The sequence below is a fragment of the Sciurus carolinensis genome, chromosome 3 (assembly GCF_902686445.1).
Source record: "Sciurus carolinensis chromosome 3, mSciCar1.2, whole genome shotgun sequence".
Lineage (NCBI taxonomy): Eukaryota > Metazoa > Chordata > Mammalia > Rodentia > Sciuridae > Sciurus > Sciurus carolinensis.
In genome coordinates, this window is record NC_062215.1 from 33469370 (window position 1) to 33491434 (window position 22065).

General features: G+C 35.6%; 2 protein-coding genes across 6 annotated transcripts in view; one reads left to right on the top strand and one right to left on the bottom strand.

Annotated features, from left to right (window-relative positions):
* Ppm1e (protein phosphatase, Mg2+/Mn2+ dependent 1E) overlaps window positions 1-22065 on the top strand; it is a 168056-nt gene that overhangs the window by 112218 nt on the left and 33773 nt on the right. The window lies entirely within an intron of this gene.
* The window catches only part of Trim37 (tripartite motif containing 37), a 180169-nt gene continuing 178402 nt past the window's right edge, over window positions 20299-22065 (bottom strand). Inside the window, exon 24 of one of the 4 annotated variants that reach the window (XM_047542823.1) lies at window positions 20299-20571. In XM_047542823.1, the coding sequence (XP_047398779.1) occupies window positions 20460-20571 (112 nt within the window). In that variant the 3' untranslated portion in view covers window positions 20299-20459. The remainder of the gene's footprint in view (window positions 20572-22065) is intronic. The other 3 variants (XM_047542821.1, XM_047542826.1, XM_047542825.1) reach the window with 3 other exon arrangements.

Genomic DNA, 22065 nt, shown 5'->3' on the forward strand with positions numbered 1-22065 from the left:
GAAATAAGCCAAACCCAAAAAACCAAAGGCCGAATGTTTTCTCTAATAAGTGGATGCTAATCTATAATGGGGGATGGGGGAAGAATGAAGGAACTTTGGATTGTGCAGAGGGGGGAGGGTGGGGAGGGGAGAGGGTGCGGGGATGGGAAGGATGGTGGGATGAGATGGACATTATTACCCTATATACATATATGATTACACTACAGGTGTGACTCTGCACCATATTCAGCCAGAGGAAGAAGTCGTGCTCCATTTGTGTACAATGTGTCAAAATGCATTCTACTGTCATGTATAACTAATTAGAACAAGTAAAAAAAATTAAAAATTTTAAAAAGGGATGGGGATGTAGCTAAGCCTGTGTTCAATTCCCATTACAATAAATAAATAAAATACTAGGATATAAAAAAAAAAAGAAAGGGCAGGAATGGGTGCAGAAACCTCAGGCCACCGCTTGGGTTTTACCTAAAGGTGATTAAACATCCTAACATTTTCTTTTAAATTCTTATAGTTCTACAGTAGAAATCTCTTGAGAAATATTTGCTGAATGACATTACCGATATCATTGTGCAGTCCAAAAGTAAATCTTAAATCACATATGAAAAAAAAGTAACATAATATCTTGATTAAAAATTGGGGCTGGGGTTGTGGCTCAGTGGTAAAGTGCTTGCCTCATGTATATGAGGCACTGGGTTTGATCCTTGGCACTGTATAAAAATGAATAAATAAAGATATTGTGTTCATCTACAACTAAAAATATTGAGAAAAAATTCAAGTAATACAGAAAAATGAAAAATATAAAATTGACCCCTTTTCACTCCTACTACCCAAAAGTAACTTGTCAACTTTAAATGTACATATGTCACCCTTTATATCAAATGCAAATACTGTTTTCTTACTTTCTTCTTTATTTTAATATATTATGGACATCTCTCTGTAGCATAATATATAAATTAATCTTTTTTTATTTTTAAAATCAGTACATTATAATTATACATAATGGATTCATTATGCCATAGTCATATACACACATAGCATAAATTGATCAATCTCATTCATACCTAGTACTAACCTTATTATTCTTAGTGGCCGATTTGCATTCCATTATATTTAATCCATTATAAGGGATTTGCATTCCATTATATTTAAGTTAAATATAATGTCCCATTGACATTTAGATTATTTGTTTTGTTGCAATGAAATCTTTAAATAATAACTTTTATAGCTATATAAATAGGATGAATTTCTAGTGCTAGGTTGAAAGATGTGAATATTTACAAATATTATATCAAATTTCTCTTCAAAATGATTTCATTAATTTACATTCTCATCAACAGTATATGAAGCTAGGAGTGATGGCACAGGCCTATAATCCCAGTGACTGGGGAGGCTGAGGCAGGATGATTGCAAGTTCAAGCCAGCCTCAGCAATTTATCGAGACCCTAAACAATTTAACAAGACCCTGTCTCAAATGAAAAATTAAAAGGATTGGAATGTGGCGCAGTGGTTAAGCACCCCTGGGTTCAATCCCTGGTACCAAAAACAAAACAAAAATATATGAGCCTATTAATTGCTCTGTACTCTTCCTTTCCCCTTCTCCAACTAGGAATTATAGGTTAATGTTATCTAAGTGGTTTATCTTCATCTAAAAGATATCTAATTGATTGATTTATTGGATTTTTTTGGTTGTCTGTGGTAAATAAGACTAAAAGAGGAAGGAAGGGGGTACCATTACTTTTCATTAGAAGTCATTTTGTTTTATTTTTTGCTACTGGGAATTGAACCCAGGGTGCTTGACCTCTGAGACACATCCCCAGCCCTTTTTTATATTTTTTATTTAGAGACAGCGCTTCGCTGAGTTGCCTAGTGCCTTGCTCTGTTGCTGGGGTTGGTTTTGAACTCGAGATCCTCCTGCCTCAGCCTCACAAGTCACTGGGACTATAAGCGTGTGCCACAGCACCCAACTCCTAGTCCTTTTATATTTTGAGATATTGCTAAATTGCCAAGGATGACCTTAAACTTGAGATCCTCCTGCCTCAGACTCCTAAATTGCTGGGATTACAAGTGTGTGCCACCGTACCCAGTCTTTTCTATTTTTTGTTTATGTGCTTGTTTGGATAACTTAAAACATGTATGTTTGTGTATGTATTGATATGTTATAATAAAAAAGCAATAGTTAATAATATACCCTTAGAAACCACAACCTGTTAATTGTGTAGTGCTGCCAGATTATTCTTTGTTCATCTTCCAGTACACTATCATTTCTATTTGATTGAAGAGTAACCTGAGACTTTAGGACAAGCTGATTTTTTTAAAAATTACCATCTTATGACAACAGTTTCTACAACTTCAGATCTAATATGTTTACATTAATTAAAACCTCATTTTTCTAATTGAATCTAATATAGGTAATTGCATAAGCAAATATATAAAAATATACTTAAAAAGTTATTAATAACATGAAAATCAAAACTCTTGATTTAAAAAATATGTTGACTAATATTGATTTCAGAGACTTTAACTCACATTTTAGTTTTATTAACTTTGAGATTTGTTAGAATATATACTTGTAATAGCTTTGCTTTTAAATATATTCATTTTTATACTACAGAAGTTATATTACTATTTTAAACTTAGGTAAAAAGCATTTTCAGTCTTTTCCCCTTCCATGGCTCCTTTTACAAACAAATTATGTAGTCTTTTGATGCAGTTTCTTCACTGTTCTGTTTCCCCAAATAGGTACATCAAGTACCTCTGTTACTACAACAGCATCACCTCAAATTCATTTAATTCTTGGTTTAACCTTGTGTGATATTTTTCTATCTTTAGAAGTCTCTCACATGCCTCATTTATCGAGGTTATACTTTGAAAAATCATTTTATAGTTTGATGATAAGTAGTGAAAGTTCAATATGTGGAACAGATACAGAGATAATGGACAGGAATGATGAGAGTAGTGGAATTCCATACTTCATGGGTGGATGAATGAAGTATGGTGGGATTAAAAGACATGTTTGCTTGAGTCCTAGGTCAGTACTTTTTCTAGTATGAATAGTTCCTACCTTCACATTACATTGATTTCCTTTTTTTTTTTTTTTTTAGTGAACCCAGGGGTGCTCTTACTCACCAAGTTTACACACCCAACCTTTATTATTTTTTTAAATTTAAATTTTGAGATAGGGTTTCACTGAGTTGCTGAGACCGTCCTTCTGCTTCAGCTTCCAGAGTTGCTAGGATTATAGGCATTTGCCACCATGCCTGGTATCACATTTAATTCCATTAAAATAAGTGAAGGCCAAGTCCCTAAAGAAATTAGTCTGGAATAAAGAAAAAGACTTTTGATTAATACCAGATTTTTAGTATAAAGTAATCTATACCCTTATTATTCTATAATATTAGTTTGTTAGGGTAGTTATAACAAAATACCATGGACTTTGTGACTTAAATAACAAATTTATTTTCTCACAGTTCTGTAAGCGGTAAGTCTGGACCAAGATGTCACAGAGTTGTTTTCTTCTGAAATAACAGAAGCAGCTCACTTTATAAAGAAGGAGAGGTTTATTTAGCTCACAGTTTTGGAGGTTCAAGGGTATAGCACTTGCATCAGCTCATTTTCTAATGAGGTCCTAGTAGTGAATGGTGGATGTCAGTGGTGGGAGTATGTTGGAGCAAGCAGTTACATCTTGAACCAGGAAGCAGAGAGACCTGGGAGTTCTGTGGTCCCTTTCAAGGACATTCCCCCAATGACCTAAAGACCTTCCCTTAGATCACACCATGTCCAATATTACTAGCCTGGGGACCAAGTTCTCTACACATGAACCTTTGAGGGAATACAAATCATATTCAAGGACCTAATTTTAATTTATATACTCCTTTAAAGACATTCTGACATTCTTTTTTTTTTTTTTTTTTTTTTTTTTTTTTTTGACATTCTGACATTCTGAGGTACTGGCATTTAGGACATCAACATAAAATTTTGAGGGGATTCAATTCAGCTATAACAGAGTAATACATTCTCTTTTCTTTTTTTGGTATGTGGATTGAATCCAAGGGCACTTTACCACTGTGCTACATTCCATCACTTATTTTTTTTTTTTTTATTTTTAATTTTGAGATAGGGTCTCATTTAGTTGCTGAGGCTGGCCTTAAACTTGTAATCCTCCTGCGTCACTGTGATTACAGGTATGTGCTATCATGCCTGACTAGGAATACATTCTTTAAATAGTTAAAACTTTTCTGGGGCCCAAGTTTTTATTTTTAAGCTAGTATGTAATGTTTGCTGTGCTAAGTGAATAAAAGTTAAAATTCCTGAAGGTGTTTTGGGGCCTTTTCTATTGACTTACCATGAAAATAACTTTCTAGAAAAAATAACCTGTTTCTATAAAAAAAATATTTAAAGGGCCATTTTTTTTTAAACAGGAAGTTCATGTTAAGTATGATAGACTATACTCATGAAAATAGTACATCTTTTGGTGGAACCATTTTAGATATATATATTTTCTAGTTTCTATTATGTCTGGAGTCTTTACTACATCCATAAATCCTCTGTTAATCTGCTTATTTAATGTATTATACAGATTTGCAATTCTATGACATTTGTCAATGCTTGTTGCTATTGCTAAGTACAATGAGCTAACATTTTTCTTAATATCAGATTTTTCCCAAACTTGACTACCTGAAGCAATTTGCTTTGGTGTCTTCTATTCTATTTTCCATCATTTTGGCATCCATTAAAGCTGGGCATAGTGATATATACCTTTAAACCCAGCAACTCAGAAGGCTGAGGCAGGAGGATTGCACATTCAAGGCCAGCCTCAGAAATTTAATAAGATACTCGGCAAGTTAGTGAGTCCCTGTCCCCAAATAAAAAATAAAAAGAGCTGGGGATGTAGCTCAGTGGAAAAGTACCCCTGGGTTTAATCCTGAATACCAAAACAAACATAAATAACTATTTCTGCTTTAACCTTATTAGGGTAATGTTTATTAGTATTAATGTATGGCATTTATTTTTCTACCTACTAGAAATATCAAATTTATATGACCATGTTCATGAAATAAAAGTATAAAAAAAGATTGTTGCTTAAACGTGTGTTTATTTTTAAAGTACAATTGATTTGTCTGGCAGATGGACCAGAAAAGGAAAGCTTCTCACTATGCTAAAGTTTACTATTCAGAGTTGAAGTATTCTTATACTGTTATCAGGACAATTTGATGTTTGTTTTCTTGTGTCTATCCTCCAGTCCCAGGACTTCATGCATGCTAGGCAAGAACTCTATCTACCATTGACTTACTACCAGCCCTCTCAGTTCTTAAAAAGATCTGGTTGTGCACAAGGCCCTGGGTTCAATCCCCAGCACCCCTCCCCCCCCCAAAAAAAAAAGATCTGGTTGCAAATTAAGATCACATCAAGATACTAGTCTACACTCACCAGAATTGCTAAAACTAAAAAAGATCAACAATACTAAATACTGGTGAAGATGTGGAAAAACCAGTATTCTCAAGTGTATACAAATGGTACAGTCACTTTGGGAAAGGGTCTGGCAGTTTCTTTTCCTTCCTCCCTCCCTCCCTCCTTCCTTCCTTCCTTCCCTCCCTCCCTCCCTCCCTCCTTGGGATTGAACCCAGAGGCACTTAACCATTGAGCCATATTGAGACAGTCTCACTAAGTTGCTGAGGCTGGTTTTGAATTCTCAATCCTCTTGCCTCAGCCTCCCTGGCAGTTTCTTATAAAATGAAATATACACCTACTCTGTGACCTAGCAATTCCACTTCTAGGTGTTTACCCAAAGAAATGAAAACACATGTCTACAAAATGAGTCATACAGGAATGTCTAGAGCAGCAACTTTATTCATCATAGCAAAAAACTGAATACAGCCCACATATCCCACAGGAGTATAAATAAACTGTAATATATTAATGAAATGGAAAACTATTCAGCAATGAAAACAAATGAACTATTAATGTAAAATAACATGGATAATAGCAGAAACATTTTGCTGAGTGAGAGGAGCCTTGCATAGAAGAATGAGTGCTATCTATGCATGTAGGTGGTAATGGGGGTCAAACCCAGTACCTCATGCATGCTAGGCAAGTGCTCTAGCACTAAGCTACATCCCCAGCTCTATATGAATCTATTTATATAAAGGTTCAGAAAGAGACACAGCTAACCAATGGTTGTGGGGGGGGGGATGAGAAAAGTGGGAAACTGGTAGTGAGGAATGAGTGTACAGGAGTTTGGGGAATGTTGTGGAATAATCATGATATCAGGCACTTGAGTTTCATAGGTATATGCATTTATCAAAATTTGGTGAATGAAAAAAATATAAATATGAAATTTGTGCATTTATATGTATAAATTTACTAAAATATGTAAATAAATACTGAATTCTAGTTAATGATATACATACTGAAGTGTATGTAGGAGAAAGTGTACTAATAAGTTGCTTTAATATGCATGGAAAATAAGATGTATTGATGGATTGATTAATGGATAGATGGTTAGCAAGGTATTAAGAATCTGATGGATATATGAATATTCACTGTAAAGTTATTTTACCTTTTCTGTACGGTTGAAAATTTTCATAATAGAATACTGAGAAGGGGGAAAAAAAACATTTGATAGCCTCAAAAACAGTTCCTTCCTTATTAACTCCATGAAGAGAAGCAAAAAACAAAGTAAACTTTTGAAGAGAAGAAAAATAACTTCTAAAAATTAAGTCACTTGTTTATTATGTTTTGGTGGAATGTAAGTTTTCACACAACTAACATGAATCACTACTGGGTTTATTTATTTATTTATTTATTTATTATTTTTTTTTTTTTGCGGTGCTGGGGATTGAACCCAGGGCCTTGTGCATGCGAGGCAGGCACTCTACCAACTGAGCCATATCCCCAGCCCTGGGTTTCTTTATGTTAAATCTTTTTGTTATGTTATATATATGATTGGGAAGTTTATATAATATGAATTCATCATTTAAAATTGTGTTAGCTTTAGGAAATCCTAAAAGTGGGATAAATTATCACTATTTTTTTCTTTCTTTCTTTTTGGTACTGGGGGTTGAACCCAAGGGCATTTGACCACCGAGCTACATCCCCAGCCCTTTTTATTTTTTATTTTGAGACAGGATCTTGCTAAGTTGCGTAGGCCTCACTAAATTGCTGAGGCTGGCCTGGAATCTGTGATCCCCCTGCCTCAACATCTTAAGTCACTAGGATTACAGGCATGTGCCATATAGGTCCATCTGGTATTATTTTTTATATCAGAAAAATTTCCTCCTACCTCTGTTCTGCAGATTTACTTGAGGTTCTATTATAAGAATCAGGTATTTGAAAGGTCAATTATAGACAATTGCAGTGGTGCACACCTGTAGTCCCAACAATTTGGGAGATTGAGGCAGGAGGATTATAAGTTTGAGGCCAGCCTCAGCAATTCAGTAAGACCTTATCTAAAACAAAAAATGAAAAGGAGTGGTGATGTACTCAATGGTAAAGTCTTGGGTTCAATTCCCAGGACCTCCCCTACCCCAAAAAAGAGAGAAAGACCATAAACCCTGTGTGATTAAAATAGACAAGTCACAACTATTCCTTTTCAGTGAATTATTTAAATTTTGTTGAATGCAGTTGGTTTTGCACACATATACAGACTAGAAAGTAGTAATCTACAATCTGCTATAGACTTTGTCTGACTTTAGTCTTCCTTAGATTTATTTGAATAATTTAGAGGACAAGAAGGAAAATGGAAGGTAATTAGAAGTTTTTCACAAATTTTGGTTGATTTGATATTAACTCTCGATATTTCTCAGTTGTTATAAGTTTATACTTAAGATCTCTAAGTTCTACCCAAAATACATGAACAGCAATTAAAGGTTTTAAGTTTACAGAGAAGAATCTGAGAACAAAATGACTAATACAAAGTCATAACATAAATTAAATAGCATGGAATTCATTTGGAATTATTGATCCTTTTTCTTCCTGTGTTACTCTTCCCTAATTTATTATGCTTCGGAGTTGAATGTATTCGATTCAATTCACTGAATATGCACTCCTTTAACAAAGTATCATTTTATCTTATTTGCTGTACTCAAGAATGAAGATGCACTTGTCTTTGTATTATCACAGGTAGGGTGGCACATACCTGTAATCCCAGCAACTGGGGAGGCTAATGCAGTAGGATCATATATTTGAGATCAGCTTCAGTAATTTAGCAAGACCCTGTCTCAAAATAAAAAACAAAAAATTTAAAAATGGACTGTGGGTATGGTTCAGTGGCAAGGCACCCTTGGGTTCAATCCCCAGTTCCAGGAAAAAAAGAAAAAAGTAATTATGATTGTCTCTGTGAAAGGCAGTTAAATCCATAGTTTAAAAAACAGCAAAGGGTGGGGGTCTTGCTCAGTACATGTTTTCCAGTAGTAGAGGTAACACTGACACTGCTTCTCTCAGAAATCACCAGAAAAAAATGGAGGGAAAAATGCAACATTATTATTATCTTCAATAAGAGTAGCACCAAATCACAAAATTGAGTAAGAGCTGCCAAAGGCAACAAAAGCCAAATATAGGTAGGAAGAAATGAGAAAGGATGCCTCTATCTGCAGTAAGCCAGTAGAGTGTATTCTCTCAATAAGGTGATGTGATTTTTGCTGCTCAGCAAAATCAAAACAATCAGAGCCTACTTTCAGGTACTTCTTATTAGTTTGGTACTAAGGAGAATGTGGAGAGAAGCCGCTGAATGAGGAACTGGATATACCATATTTTTAAAAGACTCTGTGAACAGCTTTGTAGTTGCTGATATCTGTTGACTGGGAGAAGCTAAGAACTTAATAACTCTTTCAAACAACCTTGGGTCCTAAGGGACTTCGTTGTGAACTAGGAAGAATTCTTGCTTGCCTCAAAGCCCTGATTTGGTGCTTTCTCTCAAGAATCTCTTATAAATAGCTGATCCAGGAAGAACAGATGACTAATTATTATAAAGGAACCAGAAAGGGATTTATATAAAGAAATTATAATAAAAATAGTTGAAAAGAACAAAATGAAAATAAAAGGCAATTGAAAACTGCTGAAAATGAAAAACAACTGATGTAAGTTGTAATGAAACATAGTCTTGAATAAGAACAAACTCAACTGTGTAAATGCTTTGTTAAAACTAGAACACTAAGCAGAGAGGCCAAGAAAGATTTGGTACAGAAGAAAAGTTTTTAGCTAACAGAGATTATGAAATAAGTCAAGAGAAAAATTGCCAGTGAAATAAATGGAATATTGGAAGTGCAAAGAAGAATAGACTCTTCTGAAAAACACAGTAAGAGACAAGGGAAAACTGAGAAAAAATGAGTAAAATGAAATGGAAATTAACCAACTGTTTAAAAAGTCTAGAGAACCAATGTTAGATGTGGAATATGGATAAAGCAGAATAATTCTTGAAGAATGAAACTCCATAGATTATATTATTGAAAGATATTTCTCAAGGACACTATTTAGAAACAAAAGCAGACTTGCATCTGTAGATTGAATGGCTATATTAAGAGCCAGAAAAATTTTATGTAGAACAATTATCTCAAGGTACAACCTCGTAATGTTATTGGACTGCAAAATGTTTTTAAAAAATGAATCCAAAGAAAAGAAATAAGATATGAAGGGCAGAAAAATTTAGAAGTCTCCTCATAAAAGTCCAGTGCCAGTAGACAGTGAAACAAAATCTATAAAGTCCTTAAGGACAGAAAATGTGTTCCAAGAATTTTATATCTAACCAAACTATTCTTCAGGTTAAAAGGCAGTAGAGGTTTTCAAACATGCAAGAACTCAGAAAATGTGATTTCTTTGATATCATCTTAGAAATTAGTAGAAAAGTATATTACTGCTAACCAAATGTTAAAGAAAATATAGCAAAAACCTGGTGTAAGCATAGAATCCATAGAATTAATACAGGGTTTACTATTCCATAACAGAATTTGCCTGCCTGGGCAATTTAGTCAAGACCCTGTCTCAAAATAAAATAATACAATTTTAAACAAGATCTGGGCATGTAGCTCAGTGGCAGAGTGCTCCTGGGTTCAATTCCCAGTATCCCCCCACCAATTAAAAATAAAAATAAAAAGGTTGCTAAGGTTATGCTGATAGCAGCAGTAGGGAATGAGATTTCTGCTGAGAACCCCAAACCTAGGACTGTAGGAACTAGTCATTTGGTAGGCATTATTTGGATTTAGAAAAGCTAATAAAAAGAATCTGTGATGTGTGGGCATTACAATCAGTTGGCTCTAGGTGGCATTCCTAGAGGCTGCTCTACAAAGAATGAAAACAGCTTAAAGAGGGGGAAAAAAAATCAGCCCTGATTTTAACTCCATTTAGTCCACTAAGAAAAAGAATACTAAGTTAGGGGAGGATTTGCCTTCTTTATTTTTAGTTTAATGTGTTATTTTAGATTTAGAATCCATATGATTTAATTGTGGTGGGGGAAAGATAATCAAATATTCAACATTTAAGTGCTATCATCCTAGCAAGGGCATACTGAGTAGATAGCATCATCATCATATGTGGGCTGAGATGAGGCTGCTCCAGACGAGTCTCTTTCAAAGTTAATTGATGGAAACTTCCCACCTTCAGGAATTTTTATTACCTTAGTTATGCTGTGCCAAGACTGCTGAAACACAGCTGTGGGTGCTGTGCAGCCGCCCACATTGCCAGTGTCAGGAAGGATGTGCTTTTAAACCTCTAATTTATCTAATAATGTCTTTAGTGATTTGTGTAGGTTTGGCATTGTGATGAAAATGCTTCCTGGCTTGGCTTATAACAAGAATTCAGTTTTCACTCTTAAAATGTACATTGTTTTATTTTATTTTGCAATTTTTATTGGTTCTTTTAAGTTATACATGACAGTAGAATCCATTATGATATAATTATACAAGCATGGAATATATCTTATTCTAATTAGGACCCCATACATGATGTTGGGACTCGCTTAGGTAGTTTCATATATGTACATAGGAAAATTATGTTAGTTTCATTCTACAGTCTTTCCTTGTACACTGTTTTAATATGCATATAAAAGATACTTATGAGTCCACTTAGAACCAAACCTAAAACCTAAAAAAAATCTATCAAGAAAGAGCTACTGATGGACTGAGATTGTGGTTCAGGGTGGAGCACTTGCCTAGCATGTGTGAGGCACTGGGTTCAATCCTCAGGACCACATACAAAACTAAATAAAATAAAGCTATTAAAAAAAAAGAGCTATCAAAATTATCATATAAAAAATACCATCCTTTACAGATAACAGAATTTATCCACCCATGGTATTTGAGAATACAAATTAAATGTTTTTATGCCATAATAATTGATTTATCTCTTGTGGTTCCTGTTTTATAAAAAGATAACAATATACAGTGCTAAAAGAGAGCCAGTGTTCATGATAAATTCTAATCTGACTCCTTTTCTCTAATGGGAAATATTAATTGGACTGATGCCAGCCTGTAGAGATGGAATTATGAGCTACTGTAAATAAATGCTTATAAGAATTGGAAATAAGACTCTTGCTTAACAAAGTTTCATAACCAGTGAGTAACAATATTATTTTATATTAAGTTAATGGTATAGGCATGTCTCTTTAAAAAAATTAATGTGGACTGGAGATAAGGATTAATGGTGAATGCTCTCCTAGTGTGCATGAGGCCCTGGGTTTGATTCCCAGCACCACACACACACACAAAACAAACAAACAAACAAATCTGAAGCATTCTTCCCTAATGGATTCACTGCAAAGATTGATTATGTTTATCAAAATAAATATACATTCAGGTTTTAAGACTACATATAGTGCAGGGGACTGGGGATGTGACTCAGTGATAGAGCACTTGCCTAGCATGTAGGGGTTCAGCCCCTAGCATCACACACACACACACACACACACAGAATACATGTGATGTAAAGGCAGATTATTCCTATATTACTTGCAGAAAGAATATAGTGTTTTCATTCTACTGAAGTATGTGAAAACATGTGTTTGGATCTGAAGTGTGTTTTGTGCGCATTTATTTTCAGTCAGCATCTTAGTATGTTACCCAGGCTGGTCTTGAACTCCTTGTCTTGAGATCCTTTTGTCTCAGTTTCCCAAGTAGCCAGGACTGCAGGGCTGTATCACCATGCCTGGCTAGTCTATACTTTCATCTGCCTTTGTCCCATCTTTGAAATTAAAAACCTTATTTGGCAACAAATCTCACCATTATGTATAATTACAATGCATCAACAAAAAGAGCAGGAAAAGAACCCTTATTTGGTAGAGAATTTTAGACCTGGAATAAACTTTATAGAGTTACTTTATTCCAATTGTTTTTTCTTTTTTTGTAGTGGGAATTGAACATAGGGTGCTCTGCCACTGAGTTACATTCCCAGACCATTTATTTTATTTAAAGACAGGGTCCCACTAAGTTGTCCATGCCAGCCTTAAACTTGGGAATCCTCCTGCTTCAGCCTCTGGAGTTGCTGTGGTTTACAGGTGTGGGCTTCCACACCTGGCTTTATTTCAATTTCTTAATTTTCCAAAAATTTTAGGTCTCTCTCAGTATGTAACTATACATGTTCAGGCTTCAAAATTAGTAGTGATCCATAATTATTTATTTGATTATTTTTTTTGTAGTGTTGAGGCTCAAATCCAGGCTTTATACTCATTAGTCAAGTGCTACTTAGCTACCCTCAGCCCTTTTTTAATCTTCGTAGAAACATGGAGAAATCACTGTGTTTACAAGCTAATTTCTGAGTATCTGAGATATCTATGTATATATAATAGTCTTTTATATCTATGAGTATCAAGGATTCAGATATAATAACTAACTCCAATAAGTAATATAGGAGAAGGAAATGCGAAGGATTCTATGATTTGGTCCTAGTGTGAAACCTAAAGAAGCAATATCCATCTAAACTATAAGAAATGAACATGATCAGTACTAAAATTTTGCTTCTGTATGCCAACCCACCAATTCTGATTTATTTCAGTGCTGGGAATTGAACCTAGGGTTTCACACATGATAAACACACATTTTACTGCCGAGCTATTCCACAGTCCTAATTCTGATAGTTATTTGGGTAATTCTCATAATGATTTAACAGCTGTCTCTTTCTTAACTACTGCCCCAGATACTGAAACAAATTAATATAATTGTATAAACATTGACAAGTACTGAACTATTGACTGTCATTTTGTAATTGTATTTTTATAATTCTAAATCTTTTACTAAACATGTTTTGGGCTTTAGCTAGTTTTTTTCATTTTTGGGTGCTAGGGATCCAACTCAGGGCCCTTATACATTTTAAGCATGCATTCTACCACTGAACTATATGCCCAGCCCTTATTTTTGAAATAGAATTGAATTAGAAAGACCTACCTACCCAGAAAATATTTGGAGGATAAAGATAATGTTAGCCAATGTGAGCTTCAGGAAAGAACACTCAAATCATTCTTGAATCCTGGAATTGTGGTGTATGTGTGTCTGTCTGTCTGTATGTATGAGGAATATTTTTGTTGGGTTAAATCCATGCCTTGTTTACTGAGTTTAGTTTATGATGATTTAATAGAGCCTAGATTTCTGCTTTATAGTATACAACATTGAGAAAATTAGTATAAACAAATTCAGTGTGCATGCATGTATTTATTAATATAAGTAGCTTTAATAAACTGGGAAGTTCTACGTAGGTGTTTAAACTTATGGGACCTATAATGAATTTTCAACATTATTCAAAAGGTATGTATGTGTATAGTTTATATATGACTTAGAGACAGAATGGACAAAGAATTTTAATTTTTATCTATGAACATGTAAAATTTGTACTCTGATGCCTAAGACAAACAAGAAAGTAACAAACTGATTTGTATGAAAACATTCCCTTTTTTTTTTCATAAGATGCAAATTGCTGGAGATAAGAAGTAGGAAAGCAACGCAAAATATCTATTGGTGTATATAAAAAGCAAAGCATTATTCTTGGACTGTATTTGAGAGTCCAAATAAAACCAATGTGATTTTAGCAGGGCGCAGTGGCACATGACTGTAATCCCAGCAGGAGACTGAGGCAGGAGGATAGCAAGTTCAAAGCCAGCCTCAGCAACTATGAGGCACTAAACAACTCAGTGAGACCCAGTCTCTAAATAAAATACAAGATAGGGCTCAGTGATTGCATACCCCTGAGTTCAATCCCCAGTACACACACACACACACACACACACACACACACACACACACCACACATAAAATCAGTGTGATTTTAGAATATCCAGTCTAAAGGACACACTGCAAAAGTGAAAAAAATTTTAATCATACTAAATGAACATCAGTAGTATTCGCAATACAATAACATCTGTAAGTCTAGTTTTTCCACTGCCCTGAGTTTTTGGCTCTCTTCTGACTTATCTTATGCTTATTACATTTGCTAAGCTTTAAAATCTCCAGTATAAGGATCTTTCAAGGATTTTTTAAAAAGTTATTAAAGAAAGCATTTTGCTAATGTTAGTCATTCCTGGTTATTATCTTAAAGTGGCAAGCATTAATGATTAGCTTTTATTTGAGGTGTATCAAATATTCTTTGATGTGCCTATGCTTTAAAATATATTTGCAATTCTGATTTTTCAGAAATAATTTTCAACTCAGTGTCAAAACTATGAGAAGTTATTCTTGCTAACTAGCTTTTTGACACGTAGGAATAGCTGATGTGGGTGAAGTGTCTAGCTTGATGTTTTATATCTAGCTATTAGTCAGCTAATCCTCCTCCCTATTTCACTGAAAATATTTTCATTCTGTCTGACAAAAAGTAAAAAATTACATTAACTGTGACTAAAAATGTACCGCAAATGACACATTAATGAGACTAATGGTTCTTGCCTTATCCACTGAAGTTTTCATATTCTTACCTTTGGTGAACCTATACCCAGATAGCTCAATTACACATAAGGTATCATTTTCTTTGGGAACTCTAGGGAACAAAGAATACAATAAACGTTTTCAGATCATTTATTAATATAAATTTAAAAACAAAAGAACCAATTAAATGTCCCAACTATACATTAAAAGTTCCCTTAGGAGAAATATTTGGGACATGTTTGTCAATCAGAGTAAAAGCATGACAGAAAGGTAAAGGTGAGTGAAGCTCACTAAGAACTTAGGTCTGTAAAGGAAAATTTTGACTCATCAAGAAAAAATTCAGTTAACAGCATAAAAAGAAAAATGGTTACACTGTAAATCATTTGGATTTTAAAAGAATTCCATCGGTTTGTTTCATAATTGTTATAAAAGTTTTCCATCATAATTAAGATTTAGAATATATATACTCACACCCACATCTGGAACAAGACCTAGCTAGCTTTATTTCATGCACCTTATTCTATTTCTACTTCCTTTTTAAAAAATGCTAGTCTCACTTACACACACACACACACACACACACACACACACACACACACACACACAGGTCACAATTCATGCATTGATTTCATTATTCACTAAAGATCATAACCTCTAATTTAAAAAATGCTGATGAGGCCAGGCACAGTGACACACACCTATAATCCCAGCTACTTGGGAGGCTGAGGCAGGAGGATCACAGGTTCAAGGCCAGTCTGGGCAACTGAGTGAGACACTGTCTCAAAAACTAAAAACAGAAAAAGAAAAAAAAAAAAAAGAATTATGATTGATAACAGAATTTTCTAGTTTTTTTTCCTCTTGGGGACTTGGAATGTTAAATATTGCCATTTTATTGTTTCTGAACCACTAACTTTGTTGATTTCACCTAGACCTTGTTACAGAAAATTGTGCAAGCTCCAAAATGTTGTACACAGTCATCTTGTTCACAGACTACAACAGTCTGCCCTAGATTTTGTGCCCAAGTACTCCCACCTACAGTTCTTTAATTACATTTAGACCACAATGATTTACAACTCAAGTCTGTTCTTTCTTATTCAGTATAGTTCATGGTCCAACATTATAACCACATCCTTAAAAGATACTTAGTTCCCAGGTCTCTCCTTCATTTTATAGTGTTCCTTGTAAAATCCCCAATTCTGACACTAGACAGTTCTTTCTACCTACATATATGCCAACACAGGAACAGAGAAAAAGTCATACTATCAGAAAAACTGATTTATGTGGGGTGCAGTGGCACATGCCTGTAATCCCAGCCGCTCAGGAGGCTGAGGCAGGAGGATTGCAAGTTCAAAGCCAGCCTTGGCAAGGTCCTAAAAAAATTCAGTAGGTCCCTGTCTCTAAATAAAATACAAAAAGAGGCTGGGGATGTGGCTCAGTGGTTAAGTGCCCCTCAGTTCAATCCCCAGTATCAAAAAAGAAAAGAAAAACTGATTTATTTAAAAATCATTACAAACCTCAACAATTTCTTAGCATAGATAGTCTACTGCTATGATTAGACTTTTCATGTCTACTTTCTCTTCATCTCTCCTCTTCCATGTGCTTTCTAGAAACCTACCACTTGGTTGATGATCTTACCTAATGGTCCTCAAAGTATGGCTCCCAGACTGGCAGCATGAATAATACCTAGACACTTGTTAGAACTAAAAATTTTCAGGTCCCATTGCCTACTGAGTCAATGTGGATAGGGCCCAGCAATCTGTGTTTTAACAAACCCTGCAGATAATTCTGATGCATGAAAACATTTGAGAATGGATTCAGCCACATTCTTCATTGTTAAACTTCTTGTAGAATGTAAGTTCTATGTGGGCAGGGTTTTTTTTTTTTTTTTTTTTTGGTTGTTGTTCATATATATTCTGAGCAATAGAACAGTGCCTGCCACAAAGCAAGCCTCAGTATTTGTTGAATCCAACATTAGATAGGAATATCCTTCTTTTCCTGCTGACAAATCTAGAAACCTTCCTGCATCTATATTGATTTTCTTCCTTCTTTTTCCGGCTAAGGAAATGTGCCTCATTCTGTCAAAGGACAGTATTTTCATATTTGGATTGAATCTCATTCCTCCTTGCCTTCTCAAGAACTTTGCTCCTTTGGTCATTCCCTGTTTCCTGCATTATCTATCACTTTGTTGGTGGGGGGGGCATCACTGGGGATTGAACCCAATGGTGCTTTTCTCCAGTCTTTTTGTTTTTGTTTTTGTTTTTTTTGACAGCGTCATCAAGTTTATTACACAATTTTCAACCTATCAGAAAGACAAACAAATCACCGACAACAGGGGGACGGGGGGGGGGGGCTTGGCCTTTGTGAGGGCTGGGTTTTTTTTTTTTTTTTTCTCCTTTTTGCTATCAGGAAATAAAACTAAAATTGTCATTGAGTAAAAACAAAACAAAAATGGGGAGAAAATAATTCTCCGGGCAAACGGCTTTTCTGGTATTCTATATAGTTTTTCCTTAAACTGTTTTCTCCAGTCTTTTTACTTATTTATTTTATTTTGAAGCAGTATCACTAAGTTGCACAGGCTGGTTTTGAACTTGGGATTCTCCTGCTCAGCCTCCTGAGGAGCTGGCATTACAGATGTGTGCCATCGCACCTGACTCTATCAGTCTTCCTCTATTGGATCATTTAATTCCTATGACAGACTCTACACTGTGCTAAAACAACAAGAGAATAACCTTTCCCTGTGTACATGTTCCTTATCAGTTACTACCCCATATCTCATTCCCCCTCTCTAACAAACCTCCTTGGGTCCTACCACAAATCAACTCATTCTAGTTTGATTTTTACCTCCACTATTCAATGGTTTTTGACAAAGCCAGTGGATCTGGGGGTTGGGGAGGAGTGTGCTGGGGAATTAACCCAGTTTTTTTTTTTTTTTTTTTTTTTTTTAACAACTAGCTACCTACATTCTCAGCTCTTTTTACTTTGAGGCAGGATCTTACCAAGTTGTGAGGTTGGCCTTGAACTTGCAGTTCTCCTGCCTTAGCCTCCCAAAATGCTGAGATTATAGGCATGGACCAACACCTCCAGCTTAAGCCAGTTATTTTATAAAAAGAACCAGTGAGGGCTGAGGTTGTGGCTCAGTGGTAGAGCACTTGCCTAGCATGTGGGAGGCACTGGGTTCAATTCTCAGCACTGCGTATAAACAAAATAAAGGTTCATTGACAACTAAAAAATACTAAAAAAGAAAACACCAGTGAGCTAGGCATAAAGTGTCACAGGCCTATAATCCCAGTGACTTGGGATGCTGGGGCATGAGTATCACAAGTTCAAGGCCAGCCTCAGCAACTTAGCAAGACCCTGCCTCAAAATAAAAAATAAAAGGACTGGGGATGTGGCTAAGTTCCCCTTAGTTTAACCCCAAGTACCACCCCCCAAGTGTTCCTTGTTTTCAGTATACCCATAGTTGTTCAGCTATCATTGCAGTCTGTTTTAGAAAATGTTCATCACTCCAGAAAAAAATCCCCATCCAGTAGAAGTAACTCCCCAGCCTTGCTCTCCTCCACCTGCTGCCCACCAGCCCTAAGCTATTGCTACTGTTTCTTTAGATTTCTCTATTCTGGATTTCTCATATAAATAAATTCTACAATATATGGTCTTTATGACTACCTCTGTTACTTACCAAGTTTCATCCATATAAGTGCTCATGGATGAATAATATTCTATTGCATGAATATACTGCATTTTATTTATCCAACATCAGTTGATGGACTGGTGCTTTTTTAAAAATGACTGGCTTGAGCCAGAGGTCATGGTGCACTTGGTTGTTTCTGCTTTTCAGCTATTGTGAATAATGCTGTTATGCACATTCATGCACATATTTTTGTATAAAGTATGCTACTATTTCTCAAGTATGTATACTCTTTCTCCCCTCTAAGGTCCCCCCAAGTCTAATCCCATGAAATTTGTGGGCCATATGGCATAATGTTTAAATTTTAAAGGAACTGCATCATTTTATATTCACACTGTGAGTGTTCCAATTTCCCCACATAGTCACCAACACTTGTTATTACTTGTCCTTTTTCCCCTCCTCCCTTTTCTGGGGATCAGATCCAGAACTTGCATATTAAGCAAGTGCTCTACCATTGAGCTATGCTCCCAGCCCTCATATTATGTATTTTGAGTTAATTTTGTAATATGGTGAAAGGAAAGGGTTCAAGGGTCCATTGCATGTGTATACCCAGTTTTTTCTTTCCCAGTTGAACTGTTTTGACATGAAGTTGATGATGATTTACATGTTATTAGATTCAGTATTGATCTTTTCACTTATGAATTGGACCTCTTAGCAGAACTGACAGTTGACTACTCCCTCCTTCACTCTACTCTACTCTGTTGGTTCGCCTTTTACTTATCTTGCTGTTCCTTTTCCATCTTTAAAAGGTTCTTATCTTCTATCAGCTTTTATTTTTTAAATTAATTAATTCAGTTTTTTATTTTTACAACTGTATTTTGATTCATTGTACACAGATGAAGTACAACTTTTCATTTCTATGGTTGTACACAATGCTGATTCACACCATTCATATAATCATACATGTACATAGGGGTAATGATGTCTGTCTCAGTTCACTGTCTTTCCTTCCCCCACATCCTCCCACCCCATTTCCTTCTACACAATCCAAAGTTCCTCCACTCTTCTCTTCTGCCCCCCCACAGCCCCCCTTTTATGGGAAGGTTAGCCACTTATCAGAGAAAACATTTGGCCTTTGGTTTTGGTTTTTTGGGTTGGCTTATTTCACTTAGCGTGATATTCTCCAACTCCATCCATTTACCAGCAAATGCCATAATTTTATTCTTCTTTGAAGCTGAGTAATATATATATATATATATATATATATATATATATATATATATATATATAAAACATTTTCTTTATCCATTCATCTGTTGAAGGGCACCTAGTTTGGTTCCATAGTTTAGTTATTGTGAATTAAGCAGCTATAAACATTGATGTGGCTGCTTTACTGTAGTGTGCTGATTTTAAGTCCTTTGGATATAAACCGAGGAGTGGGATAGCTGGGTCAAATGGTGGGTCCATTCCAAGTTTTCTGAGGAATCTCCACACTGCTTTCCAGAGTGGCTACTCTAATGTGCAACTTCACCAGCAATGTATGATGTGCCTTTTTCCCCACAGCCATGCCAACACTTACTATTTCTTGTGTTCTTGATAATGGCCATTCTAATTGAAGTTAGATGAAATCTTGGGGTGGTTTTGATTTGCATTTCTTTAATTACTAGAGATGATGAGCACTTTTTCATATATCTGTTGATTGCTTGTAGATCATCTTCTGTGAAGTGTCTGCCCAATTTCTTAGCCCATTTATTGATTGGGTTCTATTTTTGGTGTCTACCGAGTTTTTAAATGTTGGGTTTTCAGTTATTTTAGCTGTGTAACAATTATCACAAAACTTAGTGGCATAAAGCAATCATTTATTATATGACAGTTTCTTCGAGTCAGGAGTTACAGACTGGGAAAAGCCTACTCTGTTCCATGATGTTTGAAGCCTCAGCTGAAAGACTCAGGCTGAGGACTGGTATTACTTGAAGCGCTTACATGTGAAGCTGCTGAGATGACTATAGCTGAGGGGCCCTCAGTTCATATCCACATAAGTCTGTGCATGTGGTTTCTCCATGTATGCTGGTTTGGGCTTCCTCAGCATGGTTACTGGGTTCCAAGAGCAAGCATCTAGAGGGAGAGAAAGGAAGAAAGGAAACCTGGGGCCATGTGGCCTTTTTGACCAAACTTCAGAAGTTACAAAGCATCATTTTTGCCATATTTTAAAATCAAAGTAGTCATGAAGTCTTACCTACACATAAAGGAGGGAAACAGATTCTACCTCTTTGTGGGAAATGTCAAGGTTCTGTAATAACCTAGGTAAGGCCTAGGTGTAGGTAGAGATTTTTTGGGTATGATTTCTTCATTACAGCTCCTTGACTTTTCATTTCATCTGAAAACTATTAACTAAATCCCCCCCATCACCCATCATACAATGGTGAGGCATAGGATAATCTTCCCATTCCAAAAGGAGGAAACCAGGAGGCACGTAGAAGCCGCTGATCCAAAACAGTTGTCTTTTTACATTTTCCCTGTAATCCATTCTGTTCCCATGGCTTTAAATACCATCCATATGTTTGTGACTTCCAAACATCCCAACATTTCTGAACACCATATTAGAATATTCAATTAACCATTTTATACCTTTACTAAATTATCTCAGATATTTTCAAATACACATGTTAAAATGAAGTCTTGCTATCTACTTCACCTCACTTTCTCCACAAAACTGGTGTTTTCCTGGTTTCCTCTCTTTGTAGATGATCCTACCATTCACTTAGTTGCTCAGATCAAAATCCAGTTCTTAAGTTTTAATTCTTTTCTTTCTCCCTCTTTCTTCTTACATCTAATAATCAGCAAGTTCTATGTTATCTTTCCTTTCTCACCTAGATTATATGTGTGTCCTTTTCAATCTCACTTTATTCATTCTTGTTCCCTTCTAATTTCCTTTGACACAGCAATTAAAGTAATGTTTTAATTCATGTCTAAGGTATTCTCTTGCTCAATATCTGTGAATTCTCACTACCCTTTGAGTAAAATCCAAATCCTATACCACCATCTAGAGGGCCCAGATAACTAGCCTTTGCCTGGCCCTTTGACTTTATTCTCTGCTTTCGCTCTCACCCACCATGCTTCATCTCTGAGTTTCTTTCAGTTCCTTGAATATACAAAGCTTTCAGTAAGGTCTATACACATACTGTTCCCTTTGCCTGAAATGTTTTCTCCTGACTTACCACTCCCACATAACTGAATCTCCATCTTTCAAAGGAACAGCATTCCTGACCATCCTGATAAAGTAGGTACTAACCCTCTACTATTCTGTCACTGTATTGTTTGTTTCCTTTATAAAGCTTTTTCCGCATTTTATTTTTTATTTATTTATTTATTTTTTGCGGTGCTGGGGATCGAACCCAGGGCCTTGTGCATGCAAGGCAAGCAATCTACCAACTGAACTATCTCCCCAGCCCCATTTTCCACATTTTAGTTGTATCCTATTTGTTTGCTTCTTTATCACATCTCCTTAGCTGGAGTGTAAACCCTAGTAGGTCAGGTGCCATCTCTGTTATTCACCAATACAAATGCCTAGTAGAGTGTTTGCCACATAATATATCCTCAATAAATATT